General features: G+C 42.0%; 1 protein-coding gene across 11 annotated transcripts in view; it reads left to right on the top strand.

Annotated features, from left to right (window-relative positions):
- The window catches only part of Cspp1 (centrosome and spindle pole associated protein 1), a 125,883-nt gene that overhangs the window by 70,285 nt on the left and 40,187 nt on the right, over nucleotides 1-15,411 (top strand). For all 11 annotated transcript variants that reach the window (XM_029475063.2, XM_085835597.1, XM_029475064.2 and 8 more), the window contains 4 exons: nucleotides 131-264; nucleotides 954-1,032; nucleotides 2,250-2,379; nucleotides 8,175-8,322. In XM_029475063.2, coding sequence (XP_029330923.1) covers nucleotides 131-264; nucleotides 954-1,032; nucleotides 2,250-2,379; nucleotides 8,175-8,322 — 491 coding nt within the window. The remainder of the gene's footprint in view (nucleotides 1-130; nucleotides 265-953; nucleotides 1,033-2,249; nucleotides 2,380-8,174; nucleotides 8,323-15,411) is intronic.

A 15,411-nucleotide genomic window follows, 5' to 3' on the forward strand; every position in this document is an offset into this window, starting at 1 on the left:
TGATTCCTAATTTTTCTTGAACAATTAGTACAAGGTTGATGCTTAATTTTAATAATACCTTTTTTGTAAAAGATCTTGATTAAAAGTAATAAAATATGAGGATAATGTTTTTGGTTTTATTTTGCTATAGGATTTTGCCTGTGCCTCTGAATCCACCTCCACCTCCGCTACTTGCCCCTCTAGCTCCTAACTATCGAACTCCTTATGATGATGCGTACTATTTTTATGGTGCCAGAAATACACTGGATCCCAATATTGCATACTGTGAGTTTTCTATATGTTCTATAAACATTTTCCTGGTGGTTTAGTAAGGATAATTGTTTTTATGGAAGCAACAGTATGTAAATGAAAAAGATAGAGTTTCATTTAAATCAAAGTATTATACATTTATTGACAATAGAATCATCCTTAGTATCAAGTCCAATTTTATTAGTTTGTTCTGATACTCAATAAAGATAGCTTAGGAGACCTAATATGGCCAAATAATGTATGGAAGGCAGATGTGGATGTATATCTTTATCATTTTTTCCCACTTCCTTATCAATTCACGACTCAGTCATGGGGCTTCAATTTTTACTCTGTTAAGTTTGTTTATGAATTACATTCCTGCATACATTTTGATGGACAGACTGTAGCAATAGCCATTTTTAAATGCAGTTATAGGTAGAGGCAGGATCATGAGTTCAAGGCCCACTTGGGCAACTGAGGAACTTGTAGTCCCCTTGGGTCATAAAACAAGACCCAGCTTTAAAACCAAAATAAAACTAATTGCGTCTCATAGTTACTTGCTGTAATTGTTTTATGCTTTCCTATGTTCTTTTACTGACTCTTAGCCTGGAAGGATGTATTGGTGCTTTGGAAAAGCTTGCGGTATAATTTTCTTTAGGGATAAGATGTTATTAATAGTAACTAAATATTCTGAAATAAATGTCCTTTTTTCCATTTCCCTTTAGATGGTTCAGGAATGATTGGAGGACAGCCTGCCCCTCATGTCTCTGCCCCTGTCACTCACCAGGTAGCACCGCCAGCTGTGTAAGTCTTAAAATAAAATAAAGTTAAAATAAATGTGCTTATATTATGCACAGTATAAGCTCGTGTAGCCTAACGGCTTTAAGAGCACTTGGTGTAGTGTTTAGTGCATCTGTAACATTGCATGGCCATCTTACAAATCAGAACTCTATCCTGTGAGTTGAGTGATGGGCGACTGCATTTCTCTTGTGACATGCGCAGGCAGCCCCTGTTCTCTCTGAGGCCCAGACAGGGTTTTACTGTGACTGGCTCATTTGGGTCCTTAGCTGCTGATGGTCCTTGTAACTTATGCTAGGATTTTTCAAGGCTGAATAATAGTGCATCGTGTGCCTACTTTTATTTAGCCACTGGCGGACACTGGAGCTCCTTTATCATCTTAGTTGTAAACATGCTGCTACTAGAATCATTGTATTTTTCCCATTTCTTTTGTATATATAGTAACAAATACATTTTGGGGGTAACATGGTACTTGTTTTAGAACTATTTTGGAGGGACTGCCATATTACTTTCACAGTAGTATACTATTTGCCTTCCCACTATCAGTGCACAAAGATTCTAATTTCTCTGCATATTACGCAGCAGTTCCTATTTTCTGATCTTTAGTGTGAGAGGATATTTCATTGTACATTCATGTATGTATGGAGGGCAGAGGTCAACTCAGGTATTGTTCCTCAGGATCTGCCTGCCTTGTTTCTGAGACAAGATTTCTCACTGGAACCTGGCACTCACCTATCTGGCTATCCCAGGAGTCTGTGTGTCTCTGCCTCCCCCTGCTGGCCTTGCAGTTGAACTCCCACACACCTAGCCGTGTGTGCTGGCGATCCAACTCAGGTCCTTATGCTTCTGGGTGCTCTTAGTTACTTTCTTATTGCTGACACAACCCTGCTGAAAGTGTCTTAAGGGGGGAAGGATTGATTTTGGCTTATAGTTCATTTTTTAAACCTTCTGTTTTCTTTCTTTGTTCATGTGTTTGTGCATGTGCTCAAACATGCCAGAGCATGCATGCCACAGCAGGACAGAGAACCACTTGCAGGAGCTGCTTCTCAGTTGTAGTCTTGGAAATGCACGGCACAGCATTTGCTGTTCCTGTTGACCCATCTTGTTGGCTTTGTTTTTAAAGACTTTTTTTTTTATATGCCAGGCAAAGAATTGTTTTTGTTTCCTTCTAGAGTTTGCTTGTTCTCATAATAAATTGATTGAAACTGTTTATCTGCTATTAGGAACACTGTTGGACAGCATGAGCAGAAAGTTCTTACTGATGGGCTCCGGAACTCAGGACTGGCCTTTGAGGATAAGCCAAAGCCTTCTACACAGTCGCTTCAGTCTTACCAAGAAGCTTTGCAGGAGCAGGTACTCATTCATTCACTTCTTCATTCACTAGTGACTGACTGTACACTGAAGGGGAGAACAATAGCAGCCAGGACCGTAAGCTTTGAAGTGGGGATGCTGGAATTGCTGTGGGAAACAGTAGGCTTGTCTGGGACAGTTAGGACTGGGTGTGTAGTTAATATTTGAGCTGCATGTTAGTTTCTAGACATTCCTGGTAGATTTAGGAAGTTTTATTTTTATTTTATTTTTTTTTTATTTTCCTTGCTCATTTATTTGGTGTGTGTCTGTGTGCATGTGAGTTTCCTTCCACCATATTTTTTGGGAGGGATCAAATTCAGGTAGTCAGGGTTGGTAGCAGGTTCTTTGACCTTCTGATCCATCTTTTTGGCCCTAGAAAAACCTTTAGTGAGCGATTGATCAGTTCAGTTCAGCTAGGAGGTGCTGAGGCTCTGAGCCTGTGAGGAGAGAGAGAGGGAGGATGTTGGCAGACAGTTGTGATATTTAATGCACAGGGTACGCATGAGAGGATGAGGAAGCAGAGCAGAGGGTTTAAACAGGATCTGTAGTGTCCAGTGTAAGGAGACTGATGAGGCCACAGTCCAGTAGGGAACATCTTAGTAGGATGCTTACAAGAAACACATTGGCATCTCCTATACTTTATGTTGGTTAAAGAAAACTTACTTAGGAGTTTGTAGCAGCTTTTTGGGAGTGAGATTCAAGGTGTGGGTCCATATCTAAATTGAGGACTTTCTTGGGGAATTCTATTTGGATTTCTTGGTAAACTATGGGTTTTGTTTTGTTTTCTTGGGGTAAGGTTCCATCTGGATCAGGCTGCCCTTGAACTCATTATGTGGTGAAGAAAGGATTACCTTGAAATTGTAGTCATCCTGTTTGTTTCTCCCTCCTGAGGGCTCGGAATACAGGTGCATCCCAGAGTGCTCTGTTTTATGTGGTGCAGAGGATGGCTCTGAGGACATTCTAGGCAAGAGCTCCACAGTCCTAGCCCTTTGCAATTTTTTTATGAATATGCTTATTATTTTTATTTATGTGTTAGTATATCTTTGCACATGAGTGCTATGGAGTATAAGGAGTCAGACCCCCTTGGAGCTGGAGTTATAGGCAGTTGTGAGCTGCTCTATGTGGGAATCAAAGTAAGTCTTTGCAGGTCGAGAACTTACTCCTAACTGTCCCAGCTCCTTGGAAAATATCTTTTTTCAGCTTTTATATGGGAAAATATCTAGAAAGAATTAATTGCCATTTTTTTTGAATGTGAAAGTTCTACAGAAGAAAGACTGAATTTTGTAAATCAAACACTGGCTTTGAGTGAGAATATTTAAATGTTTCCAATAGAGTTAGATTTCCCAATTCAAGAAGTTTATTTTTTCCTCTGTAGTGCTGGTCCAGCACTCTGCTGTTGAGTAGAATAGAATTCTTACTTTATGTACATAATGAGTGAACAAAATTGCCATGGATAGGGTGGAGAGGTGGTTCATGAGTAAGAACACTTGTTACTTTGCAGAGGACCCAGAAAAATCTTTTTGGGTGTGTTCTTGAATTTGGTGTTCAAGTATTTTATTGAGGATTTGTGTGTGTGTGTGTGTGTCTGTCTGTCTGTCTGTCTGTTTTAGTCATTGATTTATTGCAATAAAGAGACACTATGAGCAGTGCAACTCTCATTACATTAATTGGATTAATTGGAGGATTGCTTACAGTTTCAGAGAGTTAGTCTATGATCATGCACAGCATGGGCATGGGGGCAGCATGGCAGCACTCAGGATGCTGGAGCATTAGCTGAGAGCTATGTCCTGATTTGCAGGGTTGGGGGGGAGGAGAGAGAGAGAGAGAGAGAGAGAGAGAGAGAGAGAGAGAGAGAGAGAGAGAGAGAAGGGGAGGGGAGGGGAGGGGAGGGGAGAGGGAGAGAGGGAGAGAGGGAGAGAGGAAGAGAGGGAAGGAGAGAGAGAGAGAGAGAGAGAGAGGAGAGAGAGAGAGAGAGAGAGAGAGAGAGAGAGAGAGAGAGAGAGAGAAGAGGAGGGGAGGGGAGGGGAGGGGAGGGGAGGGGAGGGGAGGGGAGGGGAGAGAGGGAGAGAGGGAGAGAGGGAGAGAGGGAAGGAGAGAGAGAGGAAGAAGAAGAAAGAGAGGAGAGGAAGAAGAAGAAGAAGAAGAAGAAGAAGAAGAAAGAGAGGAGAGAGAGAAGAAGAAGAAGAGAGAGAGACAGAGAGAGGGGAAGGAAGAGGAGAGAGAGAATGAATGAATGAATATGAGAGAGAGAGAGAGAGAGAGAGAGAGAGAGAGAGAGACAGAGAGAGAGACAGAGAGACAGAGAGAACGAATGAATGAATATATGAGAGCCTGGCATGGGCATTTGAAATCTCAAAGCAAGTGACACATTTCCTGTAACAAGGCCACACTTACTAGTCCTCAAATAGTTCCTTTGTGGTGACTGATAATTCAAATATATGAACCTATGGGAGCCATTCTTTTTAAACCATACAGTATCTATGGTCATCAGAGAGATTGGCCTGTGGTTTTCCTTTTTTACGTGGGATCTTTGGTTTTGGTATCAGGATAGTACTGACTTTGTGAAACAAATGTGGAGATACTCCTTCCCTTTCTATTTTAAGAGCAATTTGGGCAGTATGGTGTAAGTTCTTTGAAAATCTGGTAGAATCTTATGCTGATTCTGTTGGCTATGGGCCATTTTTAGTTAGGAGATTATTATTTCTTCTATCTTGCTGGTAGCAATGCACCTGTTTTAATAATTTACTTCACATTTTTTCATTTATTTCTCTAAGAATTTTAGTGGAATCCTGGTTTTGTTTTCTTATACTTTTTTTTGGCTACAGCCTTATTATGTGTCTGTGACTGGGCTGGAACTCACTTCGTAGACCAGGCTGGTCACCTGACCATGCTCACCAGAGACTCATCTGCCTCTGCCTTCTGAGTCCTGGGATGCAGACTCTTACATTGTGTCTTAAGAGTCTCTGAATTTCCTCAGCAACGTTTGTAATGTTGCTGCTTTCATCTCTAAGTTTGAAAACGCAGACCTACCTGTCTCCTTTCTGCTCAATCTCCTTCCTCCTCTCTTCCCTCTTTCAGTTTGGCCTAAAGGTTTGCTGCTCTGGTTACATGTTGTCAAAAATCCCAACTTTTCATTCCATTGATTCTTTTGTTTATTTGTTTGTTTGTTTTTCTGATAATTTTATCCCTGACTTGATTTTTTTCTTCTTGTCTATTCTTTTGGGTGTTGTTTTTTCAAGGTCTCCAAGCGCATCAATAAGGTTTTTTTTTTTTTTTTTTTTTTTTTTGGTTTTTTGAGACAGGGTTTTTCTGTGTAGCCCTGGCTGTCCTGGAACTCACTCTGAAGACCAGGCTGGCCTCGAACTCAGAAACCTGCCTGCCTCTGCTTCCCGAGTGCTGGTAGGCACTTCATGCCATACATTTTCCTTATAAGAGCTGGCTTCATAATGTCCATTGATTTTGGTATGCTGTGATTTTACTTTCATTAATTTTAGAAATTTAAAAGTTTCCTTTGTAATTTTGCCTTTGATCCAATTTTCATCCAGTAGGGTATTATTTAATTTACATGAGATTGTAATTTTTCCATTTCTATTATTGACATTCAGCTTTATTCATGGTCAGATAAAATATGTGTTCAGTTTTGGAGAAAGTTGCATGGCTGCTGAAAATGTATTTTTAGTGTTCGGGTGGAATGTTCTACTCTGTGTCTGTTAGAGCCACTTCATTTATAGTGTCTTAACTCTAGAGCTTCTCTATTTTGATTTTGTCTAGATGACTTTTTTTTTTTTTACTGCAGTGGAATATTGAAGTTACCCACTATCAGTATGTTGTGTTCAATCTGTGATTTTAGATCTAGTAGTGTTTGTTCTATGAACTTGGGTGCCCTTGAACTTAGTGTTTAGAATTGCAGTATCTTCGTGGTTTATTTTTCCTTTATTGAGTGTGAAGCCCCTCCCCCTTCTAAGTTTGGTTTGGAATTTATCATTCTGTTAGATATTAGACTATCTAAACCTGCTGGTTTCTTTGTCCATTTATTTGGAACAATACATTTGTCTATACTTTCATCAGAAATGGTGTCTATGGTTGATGGTGAGGTGTATTCTTATAACAAGCAAACCAATCAATCCAGTTTTCTAATCTAGTCTGTTAATCTGATCTTTTTGTTGGGGAACTGAGGCATTTATTACTGGGAGTTTTGAGGGGGTTATTTTTGGTGAATGTTTATCAAGACCTGTTTTGTTGTTGTTGTTCTGTTGATTTCTTAGACTTCTTATGCTCAGCTGTACTGGAACTATTTGTTCCCTGTACTCTCTTGACTCTGTATAATTATCTCTTTAGACTGAACTATTCTTTCTAGTATCCTCTGTAGAGCTGATATCATGGGCATAAATTCTTTAAATCATGAAATGTTTTTCTTCTTCAGTTATGGTTGACAGTTTTGCAGCCAGTAGTAGTCTGGTTGGCATCTGTAGTCTTTCAGGGCTTTCTATCCAGGGCCTTCTTGGTTTCAAACTTTCCATCGAAATTTTTGGTAGGCCTGCCATTATATACAACTTGGACTTTTGCAGTTTCTAGTAGCCTTTCTTTGTTCCCGAGGAATCTTTATGATTTTGTGGAATAGGTTTATTCTCCTGTACATATGGTTTGTATGTTTGGTGTTTTTATAGTGTTTAGTATGTTCTCTTTCTGTTTGTTGTTTTCTTTTGTTTGTTTTTTAGATGAAACATTTATTTCTTCTACCTTGTGTTTTAGATATGATCCTGTCTGTAGGTGAGGCTTTGCTCTGGTCTCTTTGTTGGACATGATGAGTTTTTCTTCTCTTCAGGTTATATATCTATATTAAGTTGTATTTTCACATTACTTCACTATTTGATTCAGAGCTCACTTGTACTCTGCAATCTTCATCTTGGTATTTGCTCAGTAACCTCCTGGAGCTGAGGAGGTCAATGCTGTTTTGAAATCATTGTCTTGTTCATCAGCCAAGGTGTTTTTTTCAGGGACTGTGATGGAGGGCTAGTTTCTGGAGGAGACATGCTGTCTAGGTTGTTCATGTTTGTGTTTTTGTAATGGGATTCAGGCATCTGGAATTAGAAGGTTGATGGTGTTTTGTGGTATGGTATCTTTTCTTATCTTTATTGGCTGTGTTTGGAACTTTTCTGTTGCCTCAACTTGTTAGATTTTGGGCCAGCTGAATGGTGTTTTGTTTTCAGTCTGGGGGCCATGCTGTTTATATGCAAATGGAGCTGTCAGAAGTATTCTTGGTCTAGGGAGGGATTGGTGCAACTTCTGGGCTTTGGAGTAAACTTTCTGTAGGCTAGGGAGATTCTTGTTGCATATGGAGAGCTCTCTGGATTCTACAGGTTGTTCTTAAGTGGCAGGGCTGGGGTCACAGTGGGTGTGAGCAGTGCTGTGTGGGGTCTCCATGCTGAGCTGCTGTGGGCTTGGGAACTTGGTATAGGCTGGCCAGAGTATGTGGATACATCAGAGTGTCTGACTGTAGAGGATGGCTGGCCGTCTGGCTGGTCCTCAGATGGAGTCTGGATGCTTCTCTGCTCGGGGCTTTGGGTCAGTGTCTACTTGGGTTTCTGGCGTTGGGTGAGGGAGGGGTTCTCCTTGAAGTTACAGGAATTCACAAATCAGCATCTTTATCTGTTACTCTTCACTTTATGGTGAAGAAGTGCACTTACAAATATATGTATATTTTTCTTACTAGAAAAATTAAGTAGTAGTATTGCTAGTGCCTTGTCTCAACCTTCTATAAGTCAATATTTACATTAAGCATATCTTATGTTGTCAAGATTCGGGAAAGAGAAGCAAGAAGGAAGAAAGAACGTTTAGAAAAAGAAGAATATGAAGCTAAATTAGAAGCCGAAATGAGGATCTACAACCCCTGGGGGAAGGGCGGAGGTGGTGCTCCTCTCAGAGACGCCAAAGGAAATCTGATAAGTATGATGTGTTCATAAACTTGCTTTCAAATGAATTATTTCCAGCATTTTAAGAGTGGAGAGTAGGAAGAAGCGGGAATCAGACTGGATAAGAAGGGTTTGTTTTATGATTTAATGAAAAGATGCTGCTCTGATTATGAATATAATGCATGTTAGAAAGCCTTTCTTCTGCAAAGAAGTGTACTTCCCATCCTCTGATGACAGTCCCCAAACTGCAGAGAATAATTCACGTTAGCTGCTGCTCATCCAGACTAGTACTTAGAGTATATTCTTATTTTTTTTTAACTGAAAGTAATAAAACTTAGATAAAATAGTTCTCAGAAAATTTCAGGAGGGCATAAACAGTATCCTTCTGGGATAAGTTTGTAGTAAAGTGTGAATTCTTGAATTATAAGATACTGCTTTAGAATTGTTTATCTGGGAGGAAATGAAGACATTGCCTCTGAGGTTTCCGTTTTTTGGTAGTAATGTTCAGTGTGTTTACTTCATATCGTGGTCATCACGTGAGACAGAGAAAGTGTAGTATTTTATCAAGGACAGTGGAACATTTTTTAAATACCATCTTCAAAGTAACCAGTCAGTACCTAAAAAATATCCAGTTTTGTATATGGGCTTTATATCTTAGAGATATCTTGCTCCATTGAGATGTTTAGGAAAGTGTACCATGATGACGATGGCCCACCGTGTGCTTATAGCTGACTGTAATCCTGCTGTTTGCTTGTGGGCTTTGGGCTTTGCTTCTTCTGTTTACTTTTGTTCTCCTGATGGAGAAAAACTAAAGAATGTGAGTCTTTACCTCTCATTCTCTTACATCTTTTAAAGGAAGAATACTTATTAATGAAGTGAGGCAGAACAAAATGTTTTAAAGTAAACACCTGTTTTAATTGTACCATAAAAACATTCAGTGTTCTTTATTCATTAGAACTCTGTATTTAAGTTATAAAAGGCAAGATATTGTAAAATGTGTGTGTAGGTGAACGGATAAGCTTATTTATCCTGTGTGTGAGTGTGTGTGTGTGTGTGTGTGTTGGGGGGCACTCCTTAGCAGTACAAAGGAATGAATTGTTGATGCTTAACAATTTGGAAGAGTTAAAAGTTTTGCTAAGTAAGTTGGGCTGGTGAGATGGCTCAGTGGGTAAGAGCACCCGACTGCTCTTCCAAAGGTCCAGAGTTCAAATCCCAGCAACCACATGGTGGCTCACAACCATCCGTAACGAGATCTGGCGCCCTCTTCTGGAGTGTCTGAAGACAGCTACAGTGAACTTACATAAAATAAATAAATAAATCTTAAAAAAAAAAAAAGTTCTGCTAAGTAAAAGATCCATTCTGACAGTTACCTTCGTACATTTCCATTACATCACATTCTTAAAATAACAAAGACTAAAGAACCTTCTCGGGGATTGTAGGCTGGGAATACGAGCAATTAAGAGATAGAGATGGATTGGCTTTGGTGGTGGAGCTTTGCAGAACTTAAGTGATTATAGTGGTGTGACTCGAGACTATATAGGTTAAACTTTTAACAACTACAGCAGTGCTCCTCAACCTTCATAACACTGTGACCCTTTAATACAGTTCCTCATGGTGTGGTGACCCCCAGCCATAAATTATCTTGTTGCTACTTGATAATTGTAATTGTGCTACTGTTATGAATCATAATGTAAATATCTGAGAGGCAGGACGTCTGATATAACCCCCAAGTGGTCAGGACCCACAGGTTGAGAACCTCTGCTATACACCAAAAGAAATATGTGGGTAGAAGGAAAGTTAAACCCATAAAATTAAAAGTTTGACCACTTGAAAATGACTGGCAATCTCTCATAGGCCTGGTGAGAGGTATGGCTAAACAGCCTTTAATGTACATTTGAGCAAATGTCATATTTAATGTGTTGTCTTTTCCTTAGATTTATATTTGTTTTTATATATGTCTATTGAGGTAAAATTTGTATTTAATAAAGTTACATTTTAAAAAAAAGATTTATTTATTTTATGTATATGAGTACATGCAACTGTACAGATGGTTGTGAGCCTTCATGTGGTTGCTGGGAATTGAATTTTTAGGACCTCTGCTCGCTCTGGTCAACCCCGAGGGCTCCAGTTGGCCCCGCTCACTTTGTCCCTGATGCTTTCGGCCCAAAGATTTATTTATTATTATATGTAAGTACACTGTAGCTGACTTCAGATGCACCAGAAGAGGGCATCAGATCTCATTATGAGTAATTGTGAGCCACCATGTGGTTGCTGGGATTTGAACTCAGGACCTTCAGAAGAGCAGTCAGTGCTCTTACCCACTGAGCCATCTTGCTAGCCCAATAAAGTTACGCTTAAAATTTAGTGACAGCTATTGCTAAAATCATTTCTACCACACTCAAGATGTAGATCTTTAGAACTGCTAACAGGACTGTCCCCTCTGTCCCCTTATGGACAGTCCTCTTACAGCCCTACAAGCCTGTGATCTGCCTTTGCTTTTTAATTTTGTAATAGGCTTTCATCGTAATATTTGTGAGATTCCTTTCTTTCTGTTACTGAATGGCATTGCATTGTTTTGAGGTATCACCATTGTGTATCTGTTTGCAGTTGATAGACACGAGTTATTTCCAGTTTAATGTCATTAAGAATAGAATTGCTGTAAATGGTTTTCAACCTATGTGCCATGAACACTTTGGGGAGCCTAAGACTGTCAACAATACATTTCACAGCTGTAGCAAAATTACGGTTATGAAGTAGCAATGAAAATAATTTTATGGTCGGGATCACACAACGTGAGGAAATATATTAGAGGACTGAAGCAGTCAGAAGGCTAAGAACCACTGATCAAAAAGCCCATGTGAATGTGGGCTTTTATATCTTTTTTTTTTTTTTTTTTTTGCTTTTATGTCTTTTGGGTAAATGCGTAGGAATAGGGTCAGTTGGTTGTATAGTGTTTTGCTTGCTTGTTTGTTGGTGTTTTTTATCTTTGTTAGTTTGTTTTCCAAACTGTGCCTATTTTCATTCTCACTAGAAAAGCAGAACATTTCTGATTGCTCTGAATGCTCAGCAGCACTTGACTTTGTAGCAGCTATTCATGGAATAGATAGCTATTTCAGTTGTTATAAAACCTTTATTGTGAATAACTTTAATACAAAAGAGTTGCAAAGATACAGCAAGAGTAACTTTCAGTGTGTTTCCTTCACTGTTGGCATTTATGCAATTATGGCACACGTGTAAAAGCTAGAAATAACATTAATACGGTGCTGTTAATGAAATTACAGATAGTATCTAGACTTTGCCATGTCCTTCTTCCTATTTGAAATGCTATAATTCTTTTAGTTGCCTATCTTGTTTATTGGATTTATTTATTTATTTATTTATTATTGCTGTGTATTTATGCTTAATGTATAAGTGTGTCATGCCAGAGGTCAAATAACTTGGAGAGGCCAGTGGGCAACTTTGGGATCAGTCCTCTCCTTCCATCATGGTATGGCAACACGACTCAGGTGGGAGGCTTGGAGACAGAGCACTTCCCTCTTGTCGGCCTGCCCTGTGTTTAAGCTGCAGTCTGACAGTTGTCTTTGTAGTTGCCTATTTAAATCTATATATGTGTGTGTAAGCTTTTATGCATGTTCTGTACCACTCAGTTCATCCATCCAAAGTGCACCACAAAATGGATTTTATTATTCAGTGTTATACCAAAAAGCAGTCTGTTTTAGAACACTGCACATTGAATTGCATTGGTACCACAGTGAAATACTAGTTAAATACTAGTTAGTACTACATGTCTGACTTCATGGTTGCATCATATACTTCACTAATTCTATAGTCAGTGTGGAAATTTAGATGCTGGAGCCTTTTTCTCTTTCTCTTTTGTTTTGTTGAGACCTGGCTTCTCTGTGTAGTTCTGGATGACCTTGAGCTGTAGTTCAGTGTGCCAGCTTCCCAGGTGCTGGAATTATGGGAGTCTGTCATGACCTCTCCTTGACCTTCCAGCTTTGTTGGTTTTCTTTTTCAAGATTGCTCTGGCAATCCAGTTTACTTTGCTATTACTTATATCCAAAAGAAAAAAATGGTGCGATTCTCTTTAGAATTGTACTGACCTCACAGGTAACTTTTATCTTAGCAATATTGAGTCTTCTAACGCACTGGTGTATACTGCCTATCCACTAGTGCTTTTAGTTAATTTCTTTTATCAGTATTTTATACTTTTATAAACCGTATTATATATATATTTTGCCAATTGTATAACTAAGTTTTTAATGTTTTGATGCTATTAAGATGGTATTTTGAAAATTACCTTTTTTCATGTGTATAGTGTGTGTGTATGTGTGTGTGTGTTCAGATGCACCTGTGTGTTGAGGAGAAGTTGTTATTGGGGTTTTCCATAATTACTCTCCACATTGTCACTGAGGCGAGGTCCCCCAGTTGAAGCCAGAGCTCAACAGTATGGCTAGTATAGACAGCCAGCTTTTTCCAGTAGCCTTTTGTTTCTACAACTTGTGAGTGCTGAAACTAGGGCCAGGTCTCCATTGCCTCCCAGCATTTTTGTGTGTGCTAAGGTCTGAGCTTGAGGCCTTCCAGCTGCTCCTTGCTTAGCAAGTGCCTTAGTCCCTCAGCTCTTTTCCTTTTCCTTTGTCTATTTGTATAAAGAATGAGTTTGGTTGTGACATTTATTAACATGTACATTATGTACTTGGATTACACTAACTCCCCTCCTCAGCCTCCTTACCTACCTGATGTCGGGGGAGTGTGTGTGGGCACAGGTCTGATGTCGGGGGAGTGTGTGTGGGCACAGGTCTGATGTCGGGGGAGTGTGTGTGGGCACAGGTCTGATGTCGGGGGAGTGTGTGTGGGCACAGGTCTAATGGAGGGGGAGTGTGTGTGGGCACAGGTCTGGTGTAGGGGGAGTGTGTGTGGGCACAGGTCTAATGGAGGGGGAGTGTGTGTGGGCACAGGTCTGGTGTAGGGGGAGTGTGTGTGGGCACAGGTCTAATGGAGGGGGAGTGTGTGTGGGCACAGGTCTAATGGAGGGGGAGTGTGTGTGGGCACAGGTCTGGTGTAGGGGGAGTGTGTGTGGGCACAGGTCTAATGGAGGGGGAGTGTGTGTGGGCACAGGTCTGGTGTAGGGGGAGTGTGTGTGGGCACAGGTCTAATGGAGGGGGAGTGTGTGTGGGCACAGGTCTGATGTAGGGGGAGTGTGTGTGGGCCCAGGTCTGATGTAGGGGGAGTGTGTGTGGGCCCAGGTCTGATGTAGGGGGAGTGTGTGTGGGCCCAGGTCTGATGTAGGGGGAGTGTGTGTGGGCCCAGGTCTGATGTAGGGGGAGTGTGTGTGGGCACAGGTCTGATGTAGGGGGAGTGTGTGTGGGCACAGGTCTGATGTCGGGGGAGTGTGTGTGGGCACAGGTCTGATGTCGGGGGAGTGTGTGTGGGCACAGGTCTGATGTCGGGGGAGTGTGTGTGGGCACAGGTCTAATGGAGGGGGAGTGTGTGTGGGCACAGGTCTGGTGTAGGGGGAGTGTGTGTGGGCACAGGTCTAATGGAGGGGGAGTGTGTGTGGGCACAGGTCTGGTGTAGGGGGAGTGTGTGTGGGCACAGGTCTAATGGAGGGGGAGTGTGTGTGGGCACAGGTCTAATGGAGGGGGAGTGTGTGTGGGCACAGGTCTGGTGTAGGGGGAGTGTGTGTGGGCACAGGTCTAATGGAGGGGGAGTGTGTGTGGGCACAGGTCTGGTGTAGGGGGAGTGTGTGTGGGCACAGGTCTAATGGAGGGGGAGTGTGTGTGGGCACAGGTCTGATGTAGGGGGAGTGTGTGTGGGCCCAGGTCTGATGTAGGGGGAGTGTGTGTGGGCCCAGGTCTGATGTAGGGGGAGTGTGTGTGGGCCCAGGTCTGATGTAGGGGGAGTGTGTGTGGGCACAGGTCTGATGTAGGGGGAGTGTGTGTGGGCACAGGTCTGATGTAGGGGGAGTGTGTGTGGGCACAGGTCTAATGGAGGGGGAGTGTGTGTGGGCACAGGTCTGATGTAGGGGGAGTGTGTGTGGGCACAGGTCTGATGTCGGGGGAGTGTGTGTGGGCCCAGGTCTGATGTCGGGGGAGTGTGTGTGGGCCCAGGTCTGATGTCGGGGGAGTGTGCGTGGGCACAGGTCTGATGTAGGGGGAGTGTGTGTGGGCACAGGTCTGATGTAGGGGGAGTGTGTGTGGGCACAGGTCTGATGTAGGGGGAGTGTGTGTGGGCCCAGGTCTGATGTAGGGGGAGTGTGTGTGGGCACAGGTCTGATGTAGGGGGAGTGTGTGTGGGCACAGGTCTAATGGAGGGGGAGTGTGTGTGGGCACAGGTCTGATGTCGGGGGAGTGTGTGTGGGCACAGGTCTGATGTAGGGAGAGTGTGTGTGGGCACAGGTCTAATGGAGGGGGAGTGTGTGTGGGCCCAGGTTTGATGTAGGGGGAGTGTGTGTGGGCACAGGTCTAATGGAGGGGGAGTGTGTGTGGGCACAGGTCTGAGGACAGTTTGTGGATATTGATTTCTCTTTACTATGTAGGTCCTGGGTATTGAAATGAGGCTTTACTTGCTGCCCCAATTTCTACTTTTTGCTTTTTAAAAAAGTGTGTGTGTGTGTGTGTGTGTGTGTGTGTGTGTGTGTGTGTATCTCCTTGTCCATTCCCAGGGAGGTCAGAAGAGATGCTTGTGAGCTGCCAGTTTGGGTACTGGGATCCAAACTCTACTGTTCTGATAGACTGGAACAAATTTTTAACTGTTCATTTATCTCCCCATTTCTCCTCTGTCTCTGTCTCTGTCTCTCTCTCCCTCCTTCCCTCCCTCTCCCCCTCCCCTCCCTCTGTCTGTCATCTGTCTGTTGAGACAGTGTTTCTCTGTGTAACGCTGTCGAGACAGTGTTTCTCTGTGTAACGATTCTAGCTATCCTGGATTCACTTATGTAGACCAGGAGGCCTCTGCCTCCACCTCCCGAGTACTGGGGTAAAAGGAGTGCACCAGCAAGCCTGGCCTTCCTCTTTTTTTTTCTTTTTCAGTATTTCTGTATATAAGAGAGAGTATGTGGGCATGCACGTATTATGGTGCATATGCAGACGTCCGAGAATACCTTTCTGAGGTGGATCTCACTGCA

Source organism: Mus caroli, unplaced genomic scaffold (genome assembly GCF_978045245.1).
Source record: "Mus caroli unplaced genomic scaffold, Mus_caroli_1 scaffold_1, whole genome shotgun sequence".
NCBI classification, from domain to species: Eukaryota; Metazoa; Chordata; class Mammalia; order Rodentia; family Muridae; genus Mus; species Mus caroli.